Here is a 17,030-nt window from a genome sequence, read left to right on the forward strand (position 1 = left end):
TAAAAATATCCAGTAACACCTGCTTATTTTGGATTGCCAAACAAAAAAACAAGTTTTCAGCACTACACAGTTACATTATAGGGACTTTCCTCTGGGGAGATTTAAACCATGGTTGCCCAAACCAGCTGGCTCAGACTTCCTTCTATCCAAGAGTCCTGCTCTTTTTCCAAGGAAACCACAGCCCTGCGTCCTTCCATCCCAACTTCTATGGTTCTTTTGCATAGCACAGCTGAGATACTGCTTTTCTTATCCTGCCAGCTGTGTTAATTGTATTTTGTCATGTATTGTTGGAAGGCCAGCTTAAAAATATCCAGTAACACCTGCTTATTTTGGATTGCCAAACAAAAAAACAAGTTTTCAGCACTACACAGTTACATTATAGGGACTTTCCTCTGGGGAGATTTAAACCATGGTTGCCCAAACCAGCTGGCTCAGACTTCCTTCTATCCAAGAGTCCTGCTCTTTTTCCAAGGAAACCACAGCCCTGCGTCCTTCCATCCCAAATGTTATGGGTTCTTTTGCATAGCACAGCTGAGATACTGCTTTTCTTATCCTCCTATACCCTTAAAACTTCTTTTCTAGATCATGGTCCCCATCTCTTGATTTCCACAGGAGGTATTTGGGGGCCCTAGCAAAGGCAGTCTTGCCCTAGCTTCCATTAATGAAATATCTGCCAGGGCAAATTTTTCTATCTTTCTACAAGGTTCCCCGTGGCTGCCTGTAGCATGTCTGTCTTGTCCTCATTTTCAAAGTCTTTCTCACCTTAATGATAGCCCAGAAAACTCTAGACAGTCACTGGACAACTCCAGTCAGTCACAGCAGTGCCCTGTTGGTTAGGCCCTTGACCATGGCTTTAAGGAAGGTGCTATTCCCAACCACACAATGCTGCTCACAAGCTTCAGGGGCTCCTGTAAACAAGTTTTCTGCTGCAAGAAGCAGAGCCAGAAAAGCTGCTCAAACGCAAGTTGTTTTAAGCCAAGCAATCTGGGCTTGACAGAAATTTGCTATTCCAAAATGAACATCTTTGCCTCAAGTAACTAGACATCACCTTCCTCAGATGAGAGGACAGTCCTTTTTTCCTTCCTGCTTGTACACAATATAATGCACCGAGGGACCTGGGAACCAGGGCCAGAGCTTCAGGATATGAGCCGTACACTGTACTGCTTCTTTTGAAAGGTCTAATGGGGAGATGAAGGGTGAAATAATAATAATAATAATAATAAAAAAGTCTTCATGAAAGCGACAAAACCAAACACGCTACTGCTTCCTTTGAAAGGTCTAACGGGGAGATGAAGGGTGTGGAGAAAATCTTGGATGAAATAATAATAATAATAAAAAAGTCTTCATGAAAGGGACAAAACCCAACACGCTGTTGGGAAAAAAATAAATCAAACCAACCAAAAAGAAAAATGCCACTGAAACAAAAAAAAAACACACTCAAACTTGCAAGCATTTGCTGACTGTTATCCAAACTCTTCTGAGCTGGCAACAAATCAAGGTATTAGAAGCATCCAGGACATTTTGAGTACAAGTATTGTTTACTTTCAAGCAAAATCTAGCAGCATGATGCATTTATTTTAAGTCTCTCTGAAATGTAATTAGAGATTTAGCATTAAATGAAGCATTCAGCTAGTTTGTCACATTTTGAGAAGTGCACATAACAGTTTTCCAACAGGGCTGTACACTACCTGGGCTGTTGCAGAAAGGGACAAAACCCAACACGCTGTTGGGAAAAAAATAAATCAAACCAACCAAAAAGAAAAATGCCACTGAAACAAAAAAAAAACACACTCAAACTTGCAAGCATTTGCTGACTGTTATCCAAACTCTTCTGAGCTGGCAACAAATCAAGGTATTAGAAGCATCCAGGACATTTTGAGTACAAGTATTGTTTACTTTCAAGCAAAATCTAGCAGCATGATGCATTTATTTTAAGTCTCTCTGAAATGTAATTAGAGATTTAGCATTAAATGAAGCATTCAGCTAGTTTGTCACATTTTGAGAAGTGCACATAACAGGGCTGTACACTACCTGGGCTGTTGCAATGATTCAGAGGCTCCCACAGTGTCTGTAGTGAGATGCACCTTAAGGAAAAAAAAAAAAAAAAAGGTAGAGTTGGGCTGAAACTTCCTACACACAAGTTGTGCAAATGCAAATTTGCATCTCTGAAACAAGATGCCCATCCATGACGACACGGCAAAATCTGCCACTAGTGGGAAGTCTGTCGGATAAGCGTTGAAGGGAACATGCCTCCGAAAGTGATCTTTCAACACAGAAAGTTACTTAGAAATCCTTTCAGGTTTTTTTGTCTCATCTCTCTTTGGCAATCCACACTAAGACACCATTAGTCACCAGAAATATTAACCAATTTAAATGAGATTTCTTTGACCTATATATCATTTCCTTTTTGTTACTTCACTGGAGATGAAAAAAGTATGCAAAAAAAGGCTAAAGCACAAGGTAAGAGTGCACATTGAATTAGATCGTATAGCATCATTACAAAAAAATAAAAATAGATTGGCAAAGTCACCAAGTCCAATCATCAAGTAGTAAACTTGGAGATAGGGGTGGAGTTGAGGCTGGGATTAAAAAAAAAAAAAAAAAAAAGTGAGAGTTGCCAAAGCTCTATATCCAGACACTACTTGGCTCGTTGGTCATGTGGAACTCATAGCTGTCATGAGAGTGATCTGCGGTTGGCACTGATGAGAAAACAGGCCACAACTTTTACAGCATTTGGTACTTCATGAAAGCGATTGTTTCATTCTTACATGTAACATGTAGCTCATATCAAGGAAGCATTAAACAAAATGTTCTTATTAGCCACAGAAAATAGACATGTTTCAACCACATTGCTTGCAGAAGTGAAGAGCACAAAGCCAACTTGTGAACCACATTGACAATCTTAAAGTGATGGTGAAAGATAGCTTTGCAGCCATAAAAATACAACCACGTCTTTCTCTCCAGAAACATTTATCCTCCACTTCATCCAGAAATACCAAACTGCTGTTCTTCCTTTAAACATGACGTCTTCTATGCCAGTAGAAGAACAGACAGACACACTATGTGTGGGGCAGAGGGAAACTAGAGCCCAGTACGCCCACCCACAGCCAGCACTTGCACAAAAGTCAGCTGTAGACCTACAGCAACCACAACAAAATTTTAAATAAAAGGAAAATCCCCAGAGAATCCCACTGACAAAATAGTAGTTCCTGTTCTCTACTGATGATCTGGAAGGAAAATCTAAGGAAAAACAAAAGGAACTACTTAAGGTATAACCTATCCTTCTGTAAGCCTTTCTACGCTGTTGTAATGTTCACTGAATGCAGCAGGAAGACTTTTTCCAATGTCCAGTAAACTTTGAATCATGCTATTTTTGCATCTGTTTTAAATGTTTTAAGACAGTATTTTGCCATTGGTACAATCTTCAGTTATCTGTTTTAAATGATTTAAGACAGTATTTTGCCATTGGTACAATCGCAACAGAGATAAATTGTCTGTTAGGGCTAAAATATACCCCAATATCAAGAGAGAGACCATACATAATATATTTTTCTGCTCAGACCTAGAAGTTTTACCATCTATTCAAATTACCTGCTTGATATTTTGTTGTTGTTGTTCAAAAGTAGTTTTGAACCATAAAAACCAAGGTTAAAAATATTAAAATTTAATTTTCCAGCATTCTCAGACCTATAAATTAAAGGGGAAGATACAGCAAAACTCACAAACAGCTTCAGTTTGAACAATGACTTTTGTAGCAGAACAGCACCAGGAGACACATTCACATGGCTGGACCATATCCTGGCTCAGCTTTGTCACTCTTCTGGAGTCACTGCTTTGCACCCCTCAGCTGGGAGAGCAGAGCGTGTTCTGTGCAAATTAGAGTGAGAAAGTAAAAGGGAGATGTTGCTCAACTAACAAACCCAGTCCTTAGACAACATGAAACAGCTTTATTTGGAAACCTACCAAAGTTTCTAACAAGGTTTTGCAAGAGACATGGAGCAAAACAGAGAGCTACAAGGCAGGTCACGGTGATGCAAACAATGATGTCATGCGTCCCTGTAAAGTCTTGGCAAGGCTCCCAAGGGGACACCCAGCGTAAATTAGATGCTACTTCCCCAGCCTCTCACAACTATACAGGTGATGACCTGTCACCTACATTTAATTCAACAATGAAACTCTAACCAAAAGAGGAGGAAATCCAACCAGTGTTGTATAAAGCTAAAGATATTGAAGTTAACTTTTCCTGGCCAATAACAGGAGTTTAAGAAGGTAAAGCACTACTTTCAATCTAGCACTGGCCCAAAGTTAGCAGTGTACAAAAGGGGACATAAAGCACGGCTTTGCGAGCAAAGTAGACTCAACCAGTCCATATAAACTCATCACAAAACCTCTATGTGCTCCATGCTGTGTAGGTAGCACATTATAGCAAGTGCCCCAGGCCTTGCTTATGCAAACATCCAAGTGTGCCACCACCAAAATGTCAGCTGTAAGAAAAGAAGAATTAACTCCCCCAAAATGTCCCAGAGTGGTGATTAATGACACAGCTGTTAGTTCCAGGTCCTGCACTGCTACCAGCAACCACTACCTTGCACAGTGCAAATGGCAATGCGCACTCTAGTGACATGAATAAGAAGAGTGACTGGATAAAAAGGAAGGGCATTGGCCTTAATATAAGTAGCAGTGTAGAGAAAAATAAGGTTCTGTCATTACTTTAGTAAGGAAGTAGTTATAAGTTTACATTTAAACTAAATACATGAAACATTAGTTTGGTTGAGTGTATTCTTTAACTTACCCCTTGAAGTAATACGCTTAGTACTTTCTAGCTAAATATTCAAAACTAGACTTTGCATAAGCATTTAAGTGTCTCAGATGAAAGCATTTGAGCCCAGCATGTGAAAGTCTCCCCGCCTTGAGCACCCTGTGTGAGATTCAGCTGAGAGGCGAGTTATGGAAAGCCTCACCCACACACCGCAGGGTTCAGGCTCAGACTGCAAACAGCAGCTCGTTCCCAAAATGGGTATGCAGTGCATGAGAAAAGATAAAGGTCTGCTCCTCCATAAATCAAAGCATGAACTTGCCCTGAGAATACTCCTGAGCCTGAAGAATCCAACAAGAAAGGCAGTTCAATCTTCATAACTGCCATTGTAACCTCTCTGTGCATGGGCTGTATTTGACCACCAATTGAGAAAAATCTTCAGTATTAGCCACAGTAAATTTTCTTTGCCTATTTACTCTTTTACTTTAAGGGAGTATAGTACGCATTCTTCAAAATGTATAAGCCATTGGTTTGATTTGCAAAGTGTCTTCTCCCAAATTATGCAGGTGTAAAGACACAGATGAGATTTGGGAGCCGAAAACCAGCGCCTAAGTCAGGCCCCAACCAGACAGTTGAAGACAGAGATAGATGTACCTCGCACAGCCGAGGTGAGGTGCTCGAGCCTTGGCGCCGTCCTGCGAAGCACCAGAGATAATACCAGGATTAAGCCCGAGGGGCAGCAGAGGCAGGAGACGGAGAGACAGAGGTTTGCAGTCTTGTTCTCTTACTGCCTTTCCTTCCCCTTCTCTCCTCAGAATTTTCCCGTCTCCTTGAAACATCACAAACCATATTGCATTAACTCTTTCATTTACTACAAAACGCATCTTTTCTCCAGGTCATACAGAGTCTTGCCTTTCCCAGCTGAACAGACTTGGGATGCCAGCTATAAACAGATCCTCCCAGCCCACCTTCCAAGCAGAACACTTCTGCTTCCAACCAGGCTACATTCAAACTCGGCAACGAAGCTCTGCTGGAAGCAGCTTGTGACATAGGGCTCAAGTTGACCAAAATCTTGCATAAGCCCATCAGTTTTACTGTCTTCCATTTGGCATTCAGATGTGAATCAGTGAAAAAGGATTAAGTTTTTAAGTACAAACAAGATGGACTAAAGAGTATGGAAAGAAGAGCTAGTAGAGGATAAAAGAGGATCTGAAAGCAGAAAAAACAAATATTAATTGCTGGAAATTACTTAAATCATTCTTTCTCATTATTACATTACAGGAAAAACAGAATTTGGGTGGTTTTTTGCAGTGCTGGGAAATCTGAGTTGGATTTTTACCTCAATAAGTCAAACCCAGAGTAACGCTATTCACTTCAACACAAGTTCTCTGCATTTTAGCAAGAGCCCTTGAGAATAAAATCAAATGCAGGTATACAGAGTCTCCTCTCAGATGGGCTGCCACCTCCTATAGCTACAGGTTCAATTAAACACACAGAACCAAAGTAGCACAGCATCAGACACTGACTGATGGCTAGGAAAGCGCCAAGAGGAAATATTATATCCTTTTCGCACATCCGTTTCACATACATCACAAAAACTCACACAAGTGTCCCAGGCAGGATTAGATGGAATTGTGGACAACAGGTCAACAAATAAATGATGTAAAGGCAACAGGCATGGATGGCTCCTCTAACATCACTAATCCCGTAACTTTGTGGAGGAGCAGGAGGCAAAAAGGCTGCAAAATGTGACAAGGCTGAAGGCAAAGGACTGGTCTAGCTGGGCAACTGATCTGACCTGCCTAAGCCAAAGACCTGAGGAATTTGCTAACAAACAGCAGTGAAGGAGAAGCAGAGCCAAGTGTTTTACTTTTTAAACCTGCCAGAATAGTATGAAACCCCATGTATTTAGTGAGGAAACATTTAAATCTTATAACACTGATATTTGTTCTCCCTCATCTCTGTTGTTACCAATGCATAGCTACTGCTCCAACCTTAATATAGACCAGTTTGAGGCACTGGTGGGTCCCAAGCCACATACCCTGTAAAATAGATCCAAAATTCTTTGGGAACAGGATTAGCTCTATTGCTTTTGTGCCAGTCAAGCACCGAACTGCAGTTTGGGTCTCAATTTTCTGCTACCTTTGGGCAAGGGCAGGCCAGGATTGTCTGGCTGTTCCTTTAAGGGTGCTGAAAGTAAGCCAGCTGGAAATGGTTTCAAAGGAGGTGTCATGAGAGCAAGCTGAAATACCAGAAGAACAGGAAAAGCACAAAACCCAAACCGAGTCCAGTAGCTGCAATACACACAGGACAGTCAGAAGAAAGACTGGAAGTACTAAAAGAGGATTTTCCCCTTGGAAGTAAGAAAGGAAGAGATCCAGCAGAAAAGGTATGATTCCATATGAACTTTGGAAATCAGAATTCCTACAGTGACAAGGGAAAAAGGGAGGAAAGAAGACAGCAATCTGGTGGGGAACTGGGAGGCTGGGTCAGGCTGTGTGGGAGAAGAGCTGACAGCTCTGGCACTAACCAGGAACTGATGGAGGGAAACAAGAAAACAGAGGATTGTTTAGCTGCAGAATGACACCAAGGCATTCCACCATCTCTCCAAAAGTTAAGAAAAACCTAGATTTACGAAAGACAAATTGACCATAAGGGCTGACTGAAGTGAAACAAGTTGGATTCCTCCTCTTTGAGCACCAAGGTAGAGATCTCGCTGTCAGAGGTTTGCGTTTATGAATACAGAAAGGAGCAATTATACTGGCAGCACTGAGCTGGGACTGCAGCAGAGCCCTTCACCAACAGTAAAGGGGGCTGGGGTCCAAGGCGAGCACCCCCCTGCTGTGGATGGAGTGGCTCCCACCTTCCACTCCTCAAGGGTGGAGTGGGCTGCCCCAAACAGCCCTCAGCTGTGCCTTTCCCTGCTCAGCACCAGCAGCAGGCATTTTCCTGCACAGCTGTTTAAATCAGGTGGGAAACTTCTCATCTGACTTACCTACCAGCCTAACACAGGTGCCTCAAAAAGTAAATCTACAGAACAGAGGTAGACATTTAGCAGAAAACCCCAAATAGTGCATGTGCTAGGACTGGAGGGTAGCGGTGAGCAGGGCACACCTAAACTTTTTCTGGACATAGCTCAAACTAAAAAGTATTGCACAGGATGGCACAGCCCTGCCGCAGGTGGGCAGCATCAAAGGTGCAACACAGCACCCTGTGAGCCCCAGGAATACAGCAGTTTGCCCCACTCACCTCCCAAGGTGCAGGAGGTTTTGAAAGGATCTGTGAGACCTACTGCCTTTGCATCGGGCAGCCTGGTGAGGGCAGAGCAAACATAGGATTGTTTTGGTTGGAAGAGACCTTTAAGATCATCAAGTCCAACCATTAACCCAGCACTGCCAAGTTACCACTAAGCATGACTTGAAGCAGGCTGGAGCAGAGAATCTAGGCTGGGAAGGGAAAAATACAACCTGGCTAACTTGTACAAGTGTTCTTCATTACAGTGCTAGAGCTGGTCTTCACCGCCCCTCTTCTTGATGCCTTTCTCAAAACCTCTCAGTACCACATTAGGGTGGTGTAACACTGTAATGATTATCATGTGAAAGGAGAGCAAGGGGATGTTATGATGACTAAGTGACTGTGGTCCTGGGCAGGGCCAAAACTGGTCCTGCCAAAGCCATGTTTGCAGCAGAAACTATTACAACAACTGGGGGAGGAAGGAAGGTCAGAAATGCTTCTTTACCTGAGCACTCTGGATGTGTCTCACATTCCTCTCATACACGTTTTTCCTTTGCTGGGGTCATCTTGCCCTCTAGTGGTTCACACTGCAGAGCTAAGTCCATTTCTGCTGTAAAGTCAATGCTGTCAGCTATTATGCATAAAATGAAATAATTCCAATTCCCTTTGGTCTGTACCCATATCTTAGTGCATGAGGTCATTAGTAAAGTGTGCTATCATGGTGTGAAGTTAGAAAAGAAGATGCGTAATGCCTGCTGCCTTATACATTATGTATCACACACCCTATGAGAGGATCCTCTGCCCACCCAATCTGGAATGATGTAGTCAATAGGTATGTGAACATTTTTTTTGTTTTGGAAGAGATCTTTCTTCAGCTTTTACCAAGAAGAAGTTTGAGGAAAAATCTGCCTGCAAAATACTTCATTTTCTAAGACTAAAACTTTTGCCTGAAGACAAAAGTTCTCGGGAAGTAAAGAGGTAAAAGTCAAAAGCGGAGTGACAGAAACCCCAGCTGGTAACAAGCACCATGCAGAGGGCTCCAAAAGATAAATTGTACACATTTAGATTCCTGACATTGCCTATAACAGCATGAATATGGAGTATAACTTACAGTTTCCTTTGCATGCCCCGTATCATACCCATTTTGACTTCTCTCAGGGCTCTGTCCAGCAGAGTTGCAAAGTTTAATTTATTCTGTAAGTCTCATCTAGAATCAAGAACAAAAATATCTGCTTTATTTCATTTCAGTGTGAACTATTACTTTCAGTGACAACAAATGTGGTGGGTTTTTTTTTTGTTTGTTTGTTTTTTAATAGATTGAAAATGGGATGTCTGTATCCAAACTGGACTTCTGACAGTTAATTCCAGCTGAGGATCTGGCTTGGCATCCTTTCTGTATTTACTAGTGACTCTCATCTACTAGGCTCCTCAGTTACCAGCTCTCCGTAACAGGAAAGCCATGCACATCTAGGAAGCAAAAGAGAAAAAAAACCAAAACAACCCAGTAATCATGGACTTGTTAATTGACATTCACCACGGTGCTTGGCTGTGATAAGTCGCTGAGTGAAATCTCAGTACTCTGCTGTCTTCTGTGATTTTTGTCTGGAAAGGCTTTTCCTCTAGTTAGCTTGATCAGTGCAGACTGAATGAGAGTGTAATCTGTCTCCCAGTTAAAGATCTTCCAAGTCATTCTTTATACACTGTCTACAAAGACAGAGAAACAGCAGACAGGCGTAAGGAAAAGCTGTTCAATTGAAAGTTATGAAGAAAAATATTTTCCAACTGCCAGCCTCTAAAGAGCGCTCCTTAGCATTAGAAACCACAAAATAAAAATCAATTACAAGACATCTCTGCACTTCTGTGGGCATTATCATCCCTCTAACAAACTTCCTCCTCGACTTTGCTGCAGAGGCCATGGGCTGCTGGAAGCAAGAAAAAAGCAACACCTGGACTTTCCCCACCTTGATTCTCTGCCTCTATGGATTCTTCTACATGATGAAACCATCAGAACCTTTCCTAACCCCCTATCTAACAGGACCAGATAAAAACCTGACCATAGATGAGGTATGGCTTTATTCTGCCTTTCCTTCTACATAGAGCAGCAAAAAAAATAAAAAAGTAAAACTTTAAACAAAGTTTTTAAGCAAATAAAAAACCAAAAAAGCGTGCTATAACCAGCTTTGACAGGCTACAATTTGCAGTAGATGGCATAAATAAAAGATCCATTTAATGGATTTAAGATCCACTCGCCTGTTCAACAGTCATATGATGCCTCAGTGTAGTTATATATTTTATGAATTCCTTCAGAGCAAAATTTCTCTCTACAAAGCCATTTAAAATAAGCGAACTACCTTTCCTCCAGAATAACAACACAGAGATTTCCTTTTCTGTTTTAGGTCACCAACCAGATTTACCCAGTTTGGACATACTCCTACCTTGCACTCCTCTTCCCGGTCTTCTTGATTACAGACTACGTGCGCTACAAGCCCGTCCTCCTCCTCCAGGGCATCAGCTTCATCATCACGTGGCTCCTGCTCCTCTTCGCACAGGGAGTGCTGGCCATGCAGATGGTGGAGTTCTTCTACGGGATGGCAACAGCCACCGAGGTGGCCTATTACGCCTACATCTACAGCGTCGTCAGCACCGATCACTATCAGAGAGTGACGAGCTATTGCAGAAGTATCACTCTGGTTGCAGCCACCGTTGCCGCCGTGCTGGGACAGCTGCTGGTCTCCTTGGCAGACGTCTCCTACTTTCACCTCAACGCCATCTCTTTGGCTTCCGTGTCCCTGGCATTCCTGTGTTCCTTCTTCCTCCCAATGCCACAAAAGAGTATGTTCTTCCACAGGAAAGATGTCTCACCACCTGCCCCGGAGCCAGATAAATCTGTGGCCTCAGTTGGCTCGGACGGGCCATCGAGCTGCCAGGAGGACAAGGGCTCCGTGTCTGCTGACAGGGGACCCCCACCCGAAGCAGAGGCTGGTAACACCAGACCCCACACCAACGTGCTCAGAGTACTGGTGCAGCTGGGCAAGGACCTGAGGGACTGCTACAGCTCTAGGAAACTTCTCTACTGGTCCCTGTGGTGGGCTCTGGCCACGGCAGGCTTTAACCAGGTTCTCAATTACATCCAAGTGCTGTGGGACTTCAGAGCCCCCTCTCACAGCTCTGCAGTGTACAATGGAGCTGTGGAAGCAATAGCAACTTTTCTGAGTAAGTTGGTGTCTCAGCATCAATCACAAAGGCAGCTTCTGAAGTTTTACTTTAGAACATTTTTTAAGTGCCAGTCCATTGCAGATGCTCCAGGAAGCCAGTGTATGCATTGTGCATTCAAAATCTAGTCCTGAGGTGTGAAAAACAGTTCAAATGCAAGCTATGCTATTTTTCTTTATAACTGGAGCACCCAACTTCATCTACTGTTATGCAGAGAGTGTACAAGTCACACGGACCTTGCATCCAACTGCTAAATCCATTCAGAGGCACCTGTGTTTCTTTTGATGAGGTTGTTGGGGTTTTTTTTTCCCCCCCAAACAAATATCACACAGTTCCCATAACAACAGTATCAGCTTACCCAGATGAAAAGCTTTTCATAAATATTTTACACTAAAAGAACATAATCCTCTCATTAAGATCTTGCTAGTGAAATATTCTGGCACAGCAGGAGGGAAAGAAGAATTTTAGTCATTTCAAGATATGGAGATTTGCAGAAAAGACCTTATTGAATTCATTGTGCTACTGACGTTAACCATTACTCTTTTGGACCGGAAGCAGATGTCCACACAGCACAAACAAAGTAATGTTATCGAAAGGTAACATCAGAGGATACCACCCTGGCTTGGCAGTGTTTCTCATGCTCGTATTGTGCTGCTGTAGAGAACTTGCACAAGACATGGGGGTGTGACCCACCAGGGAAAATAAACATGTCCACTTTGTACCTGGTTATTCAGGTTACCCTTACAGGCATTAAGGGGAAACAGAAACTTCTAAGATGAAAAATTACTCTCGTCTTGAGGTAGGCAACTAAACAGACCAACTGAATTATGAATTAGAAGCACTTAACTCCTGTCTGCTTCTTGACAAATTCCTCTTTCTCATGGAGTTGCCTGTTTCTTGATGTAGAAGGTTTAAAATTGTATGAGACCCATAAGATGAATAGTCTTATAGACATCTTATAGATAGTCTTACCTTTGCAACAGATGTGTCTGTGTAGCAGGCCTACCAAAAGCAAACAGTGCCTATCCTTTCTTATTTCCCTGAACGCATACACTTGATATCGCACAAAATTCCCTTTTTCAAGAGCTTAAGTGCACAGACCTAAACTGTTAAACCAAAAGACAATTGTTTACTAGCTTAGCTATAAAGTAAGCTAGTAGAAGCTTGAAGAATTCTTCTTCTTGAGTTCCAAATCATGTTCCTAGTTTTCTCCCTAGAGATACATGTTCAGTACAGACAGATAAATAATGAATCCTTCTATATAACAGTTTATCCTGTGAAGTGGAACAAAACATTAAGAAAGGAATGGCAGAGACTTGATTTATGCAGTTGTCTAAAAGTGACCAGTCACCTGCATGACTTCAGAAGTGATTAGAAGTGCTTTTCAGAACTACTCTACTCCATTATTCAGCATTGCCTTTCAGCACATGAGGGTGGCAAGACTTGATGATACAGGCTATAGAATAGATACATTTACATTTTTCCCCCCCTCTCTTTTTCTAGGTTCAGTAACGTCTTTTGTAGTACAATATATGAAAATTAACTGGGACGTTTTTGGAGAACTGGCTTTAGGGATCTTCTCTGCAATAGATGCTGGTTCTCTATTTCTCATGCACTTCACTACCAACATCTGGGCATGTTACGCCGGCTACCTCATTTTCAAAGCATGCTATATGCTCCTCATAACAATAGCAACGTAAGTATAAAACCTTACAGTCCTACTATTATGCACAAAATACCAATAATACTTTAAGTTTGGGCATCCCTCCTTTGACTCAGAGGTAGGTGACCTAATGCTAGACATAACTGTTTAGGTAAAGACAAGGACACTTAAATGTCTAGTTATGCTGTTTTCACTCTTCTAAGCAAGCATTAAAAAAAACTGTTAAAAGGATGTCAAACACATACCTAGGCAGAAATTAAACAAAGTATAAGTCTTCTTTATTACTAAAGGCAATAGTAACAACAAAACATATAAGCTATTTTCCTCCTTCCTGGCGAAGGAGTGAAGAAGATCCAATTATGTCTAGACCAGTTTGCTGATATACTCGTTAGCAAGCTATGAATTGCATGAATGCAAAAAAAGATTTAGCATACATTATTCCCCAACATAGCTTCATACCTATAAACCCTTAATGGTACTATGATGTAAACAGGGAATAAAAGAAAACATTGGGCATATAAACTTAGACAAGATCTCTTAGGAGACCAAGCTGTTCTATTGTAAGAAATAGAAAAATAATAAATAAATAAAAAATAGTATGTAATCTGTATAATAAATATAAAGTATTTTTATTACTTCATTTTATCTATTGGAATGTTTTTAGACATACCAAGATATTTCATTAACAAAAATGCCCAATGAATTATGTCAAACCCCCAAATTATTCAGATATCATTTCAAAAAACTGTTAAAACTATAATGCATGACAAAAATTATACCTAATGAAGCCAAATGAACCCTCTATTTTAATTTTGGTGGATCGTTAGTACACTATAGTGGATCACACCTGGGCTATTTCAGTATATTCTACCAAAAAACAAACAAAAAAAAAAGGCTTGCACAAAAAAAGCCTCAATCAAAATCAAAAGAGCATTGCAGGACTAGCACACATTTGTTCAGATAGAAACTTTGAAGGTAAATATTGCAAGGAAAGATGTTCCAATTATTATCGGAAAAGAAATTGCAAGGCTAATCTACAGGCTCTCGACAGGAATAAATGGTATGTTACCTCAACTGTCAAGCCACAAAGCAAGAACTGATTCACATCATCATAGAAAAGTTGGTTAGACAATACCCATAGTGACCTTCTAGTCTAACATCCCAGCCAGAGAAGAACTCCTGCCGATGCCAGATCAGGTCATGGTTTTGTCTGACCATGTCTTTCATTTATGAGCTGTCTGGCACAATTTGTGAAGGTAGAAAGGAAACAAAGGGAATGATTAAAGAGATCTGATTCTTAAATGGATAAACAGATCACCTGATAGCGTGGTTTGGAAAAGCAACACAGGCAAATAAAAAACCCATCTGAATGCACTATTGTAGTCAAGACATCATTTAGAGTAAACAAGAATGCAAACGAATGAAGCACTATTTATTCCATCCTTGATATATCACCTGTATGAATCTTCATCTGTATGTTTCTCTTCATCAACTAAATTGAGAGGAAAAACCTCCCACCCAGAGTGAAGTAACTGACCTGCCAGTCTCACATTAGGTTCCAGATTGCAGTCAATCTGAGCATGGAGCGCTACGCCTTGATGTTTGGATTCAACAACTTTGTTGCACTGGTGATGCAGACCATTCTTACAATAGTCGTCGTGGATTCAAAAGGCCTGGGACTGAACATAGTGACTCAGGTGAGTGTTATTAACTTACTCCCCTCTGGTGAGACCTCATCTGGAGTACTGCATCAGCTCTGGAGCCCTCAGCACAGGTAAGACGTGGACCTGTAGGAGAGGGTCCAGAGGAGGGATACAAAAAATTATCTGAGGGCTGGAGCACCTCTCCTATGAGGAAAGGCTGAGAGAGTTGGGGTTGTTCATCCTGGAGAAGACTCCAAGGAGACCTTATTGAGGCCTTTTATTACTTAAAGGGGGCTTATAAGATGGGGACAAACTTTTTAGCAGGGTCTATTGTGAAAGGACAAGGGGCAATGGTTTTAAACTAAAAGACAGAAGATTTAGACTAGATATAAGGAAGAATTTTTATTTTTTTTTTAAAAAGTGAGGGTGGTGAAACACTGGCACAGGTTGCCCAAAGAGGTGGTAGATGCCCCATCTCTGGAAACATTCAAGGTCAGGTTGGATGGGGCTCAGAGCAACCTGATGTAGTTGAAGACGTCCCTGCTCATTGCAGGGGCGTTGGACTAGATGACCTTTAAAGGTCCCTTCCAACCCAAACTATTCTATGATTCTATTTTCCATTTACTGCTTAGCCAATTAATCTTCAAAAGTTTACCAAGAAAGAAATCGCTGTGCCAAAGGACAATTGAATTCCCTCTTTCATCTACAGAAATCTAGACAACTTGCTCTTCCCTTGTGCCAGCCATCATTCTTCCCTCTTGCCTATTAGTGTGCTTTTAGAATTACAGATGCTGGTCTTTGACTTTTTTGAGGGCAGATACACCAGAGCAAAAATAACTGGACCTTGCTATCTGACCAGCTTTTGCTAATTAGAAGGACACTGAATAACATCTTCTCTGCCCAAAAATTCAGCCTGGTTTTCTCAGATGCAGAATCAACACAACCACGTGTTGTTATGGGAGTTCAAGACCATGAGACACAGCCTGGATTATTAGAGTTATTTCAGCTCAAGTGGCAAGGACACCTGCCTTCTAATTCCAGATCAGTGGTAAATCTGGTCTGTATCTCAAAGTGAATAATAAGAGTTTTCTGCCCATAGTTTGGGCACGTAATTTAGGGTGGGACATCCTATCTCGCCACAGTGTCCCTAACTTCAGTCAACCCAATTCCATTCATGTTGGAGTCAGCTGAAACGTACTGACTTCTGCATTTTCTCAGATGGGATCTCAGCCGGGGCAGCTTCCTGCTCCCATGGATTTAAAGAAGACTAAAGCTATTCAGATATTCTACACAGAGAAAGCAAAAGTTACTTTAAAATATTAAAAATTGAATTAAACACTAAAAAATAAAACTTTAACATTAAGGACAGGAATATGCAGGACTTAATAAATAGGCTTGCCACATTGTTGGAAATACTGGTACAAAAGTCATGGCATATTTATGGAAGCCAGAGTGGTAACAGCACTGAAACGTGCAAGTAAGAGCAAAAGAAGACCAACTCAGACTCTTCACCTACATTATTCATGATTATGTGGGTAATGAAGATACTTCTACATTTTGCACTAATAGAAAAAAAAAAAAATCCTCTTCCTAACCCTTCCTCTTAATAAACTGATGTTTATTAAGAGGCACAAGAACTGGAACCAAGGGGCAGTTCTCCATTCCCCATAGATCTGCTGTTTGCTGGAAAAGTTAAGGTTTTGCTTAATTGCAAAACAAAAACTTGAACATAGAGAAACTGTGCCAGAACACAGGTAAACAGAATAGTAGTGTCCGTCATCTCCAGAAGAAGCAGCGTTTCCCTAATGCGTTTTTCATTAATTCTTCTGCCTTTTTCTCTCTCCCTCCCAGTTTTTAATTTATGGCAGCTACTTCGCAATCATAGCTGGGGTTTTCTTGATCAGGAGCCTTTGCATGCTGGTCTCCAGCAAATGCGAAAGGAAAATAGCAAGATCTTGCAAAGAGCACCTGAACCACGCTGAACATGAATCAAAAGAGCAGATTGTAACTGGCTGTACGACACGGATGTAGGAGTCAGGCTGACAGGCTCACGTGGCCAGACCCTCGTGGGAGAAGAGCTCCTACTGCAGCATGCAGGGAACAGCAGCACCAGATCAACATACAACAGAGCCCTGAACAGCTACGCTGAATCACTACAGCACTTCCTAACAACATATGCCAGCTAAGAGATCACCATAATGGCTCTGCGCCAAGAAGAGAACATAAGTTGCTTTAGATTCTTATTTACCTGCCTATAAATAGCTTATCGGCAGTTATTTATACATGAGAACAGAGCAACCACCTCGGCACCCCACCGAGCACGCTGGAAAAGATCAGAGTCCACCCTGCCCTGCTTGTTCTAGCTCTCGTGTAGGTGTTGGCAAGCTGCTGCCACGCACGTTCGCTACGCGTGTGGGTGAAGGGCCTGTCCCCCCTTTGCACATACCTCGTTCTCAACCCAGGAAGAAGGGACTGTGCTTGCATCATTATAGTCTTTCCTACCTAACTACAGGAGATTCAA

At 41.7% G+C, this 17,030-nt stretch overlaps 1 protein-coding gene across 1 annotated transcript; it reads left to right on the plus strand.

Moving 5' to 3' along the window:
* The first annotated feature begins 7,038 nt into the window (after positions 1–7,038).
* LOC106893611 (thiamine transporter 2-like) lies at positions 7,039–17,030 on the plus strand. The gene is made up of 6 exons (XM_014951731.1): positions 7,039–7,145; positions 9,900–10,054; positions 10,387–11,203; positions 12,707–12,899; positions 14,422–14,563; positions 16,361–17,030. Exons 2-6 carry the CDS (start codon positions 9,905–9,907, stop codon positions 16,538–16,540), a joined length of 1,482 nt encoding a protein of 493 aa, XP_014807217.1. The 5' UTR covers positions 7,039–7,145; positions 9,900–9,904; the 3' UTR covers positions 16,541–17,030.

This window comes from Calidris pugnax, unplaced genomic scaffold (genome assembly GCF_001431845.1).
Source record: "Calidris pugnax isolate Ruff unplaced genomic scaffold, ASM143184v1 scaffold197, whole genome shotgun sequence".
NCBI classification, from domain to species: domain Eukaryota; kingdom Metazoa; phylum Chordata; class Aves; order Charadriiformes; family Scolopacidae; genus Calidris; species Calidris pugnax.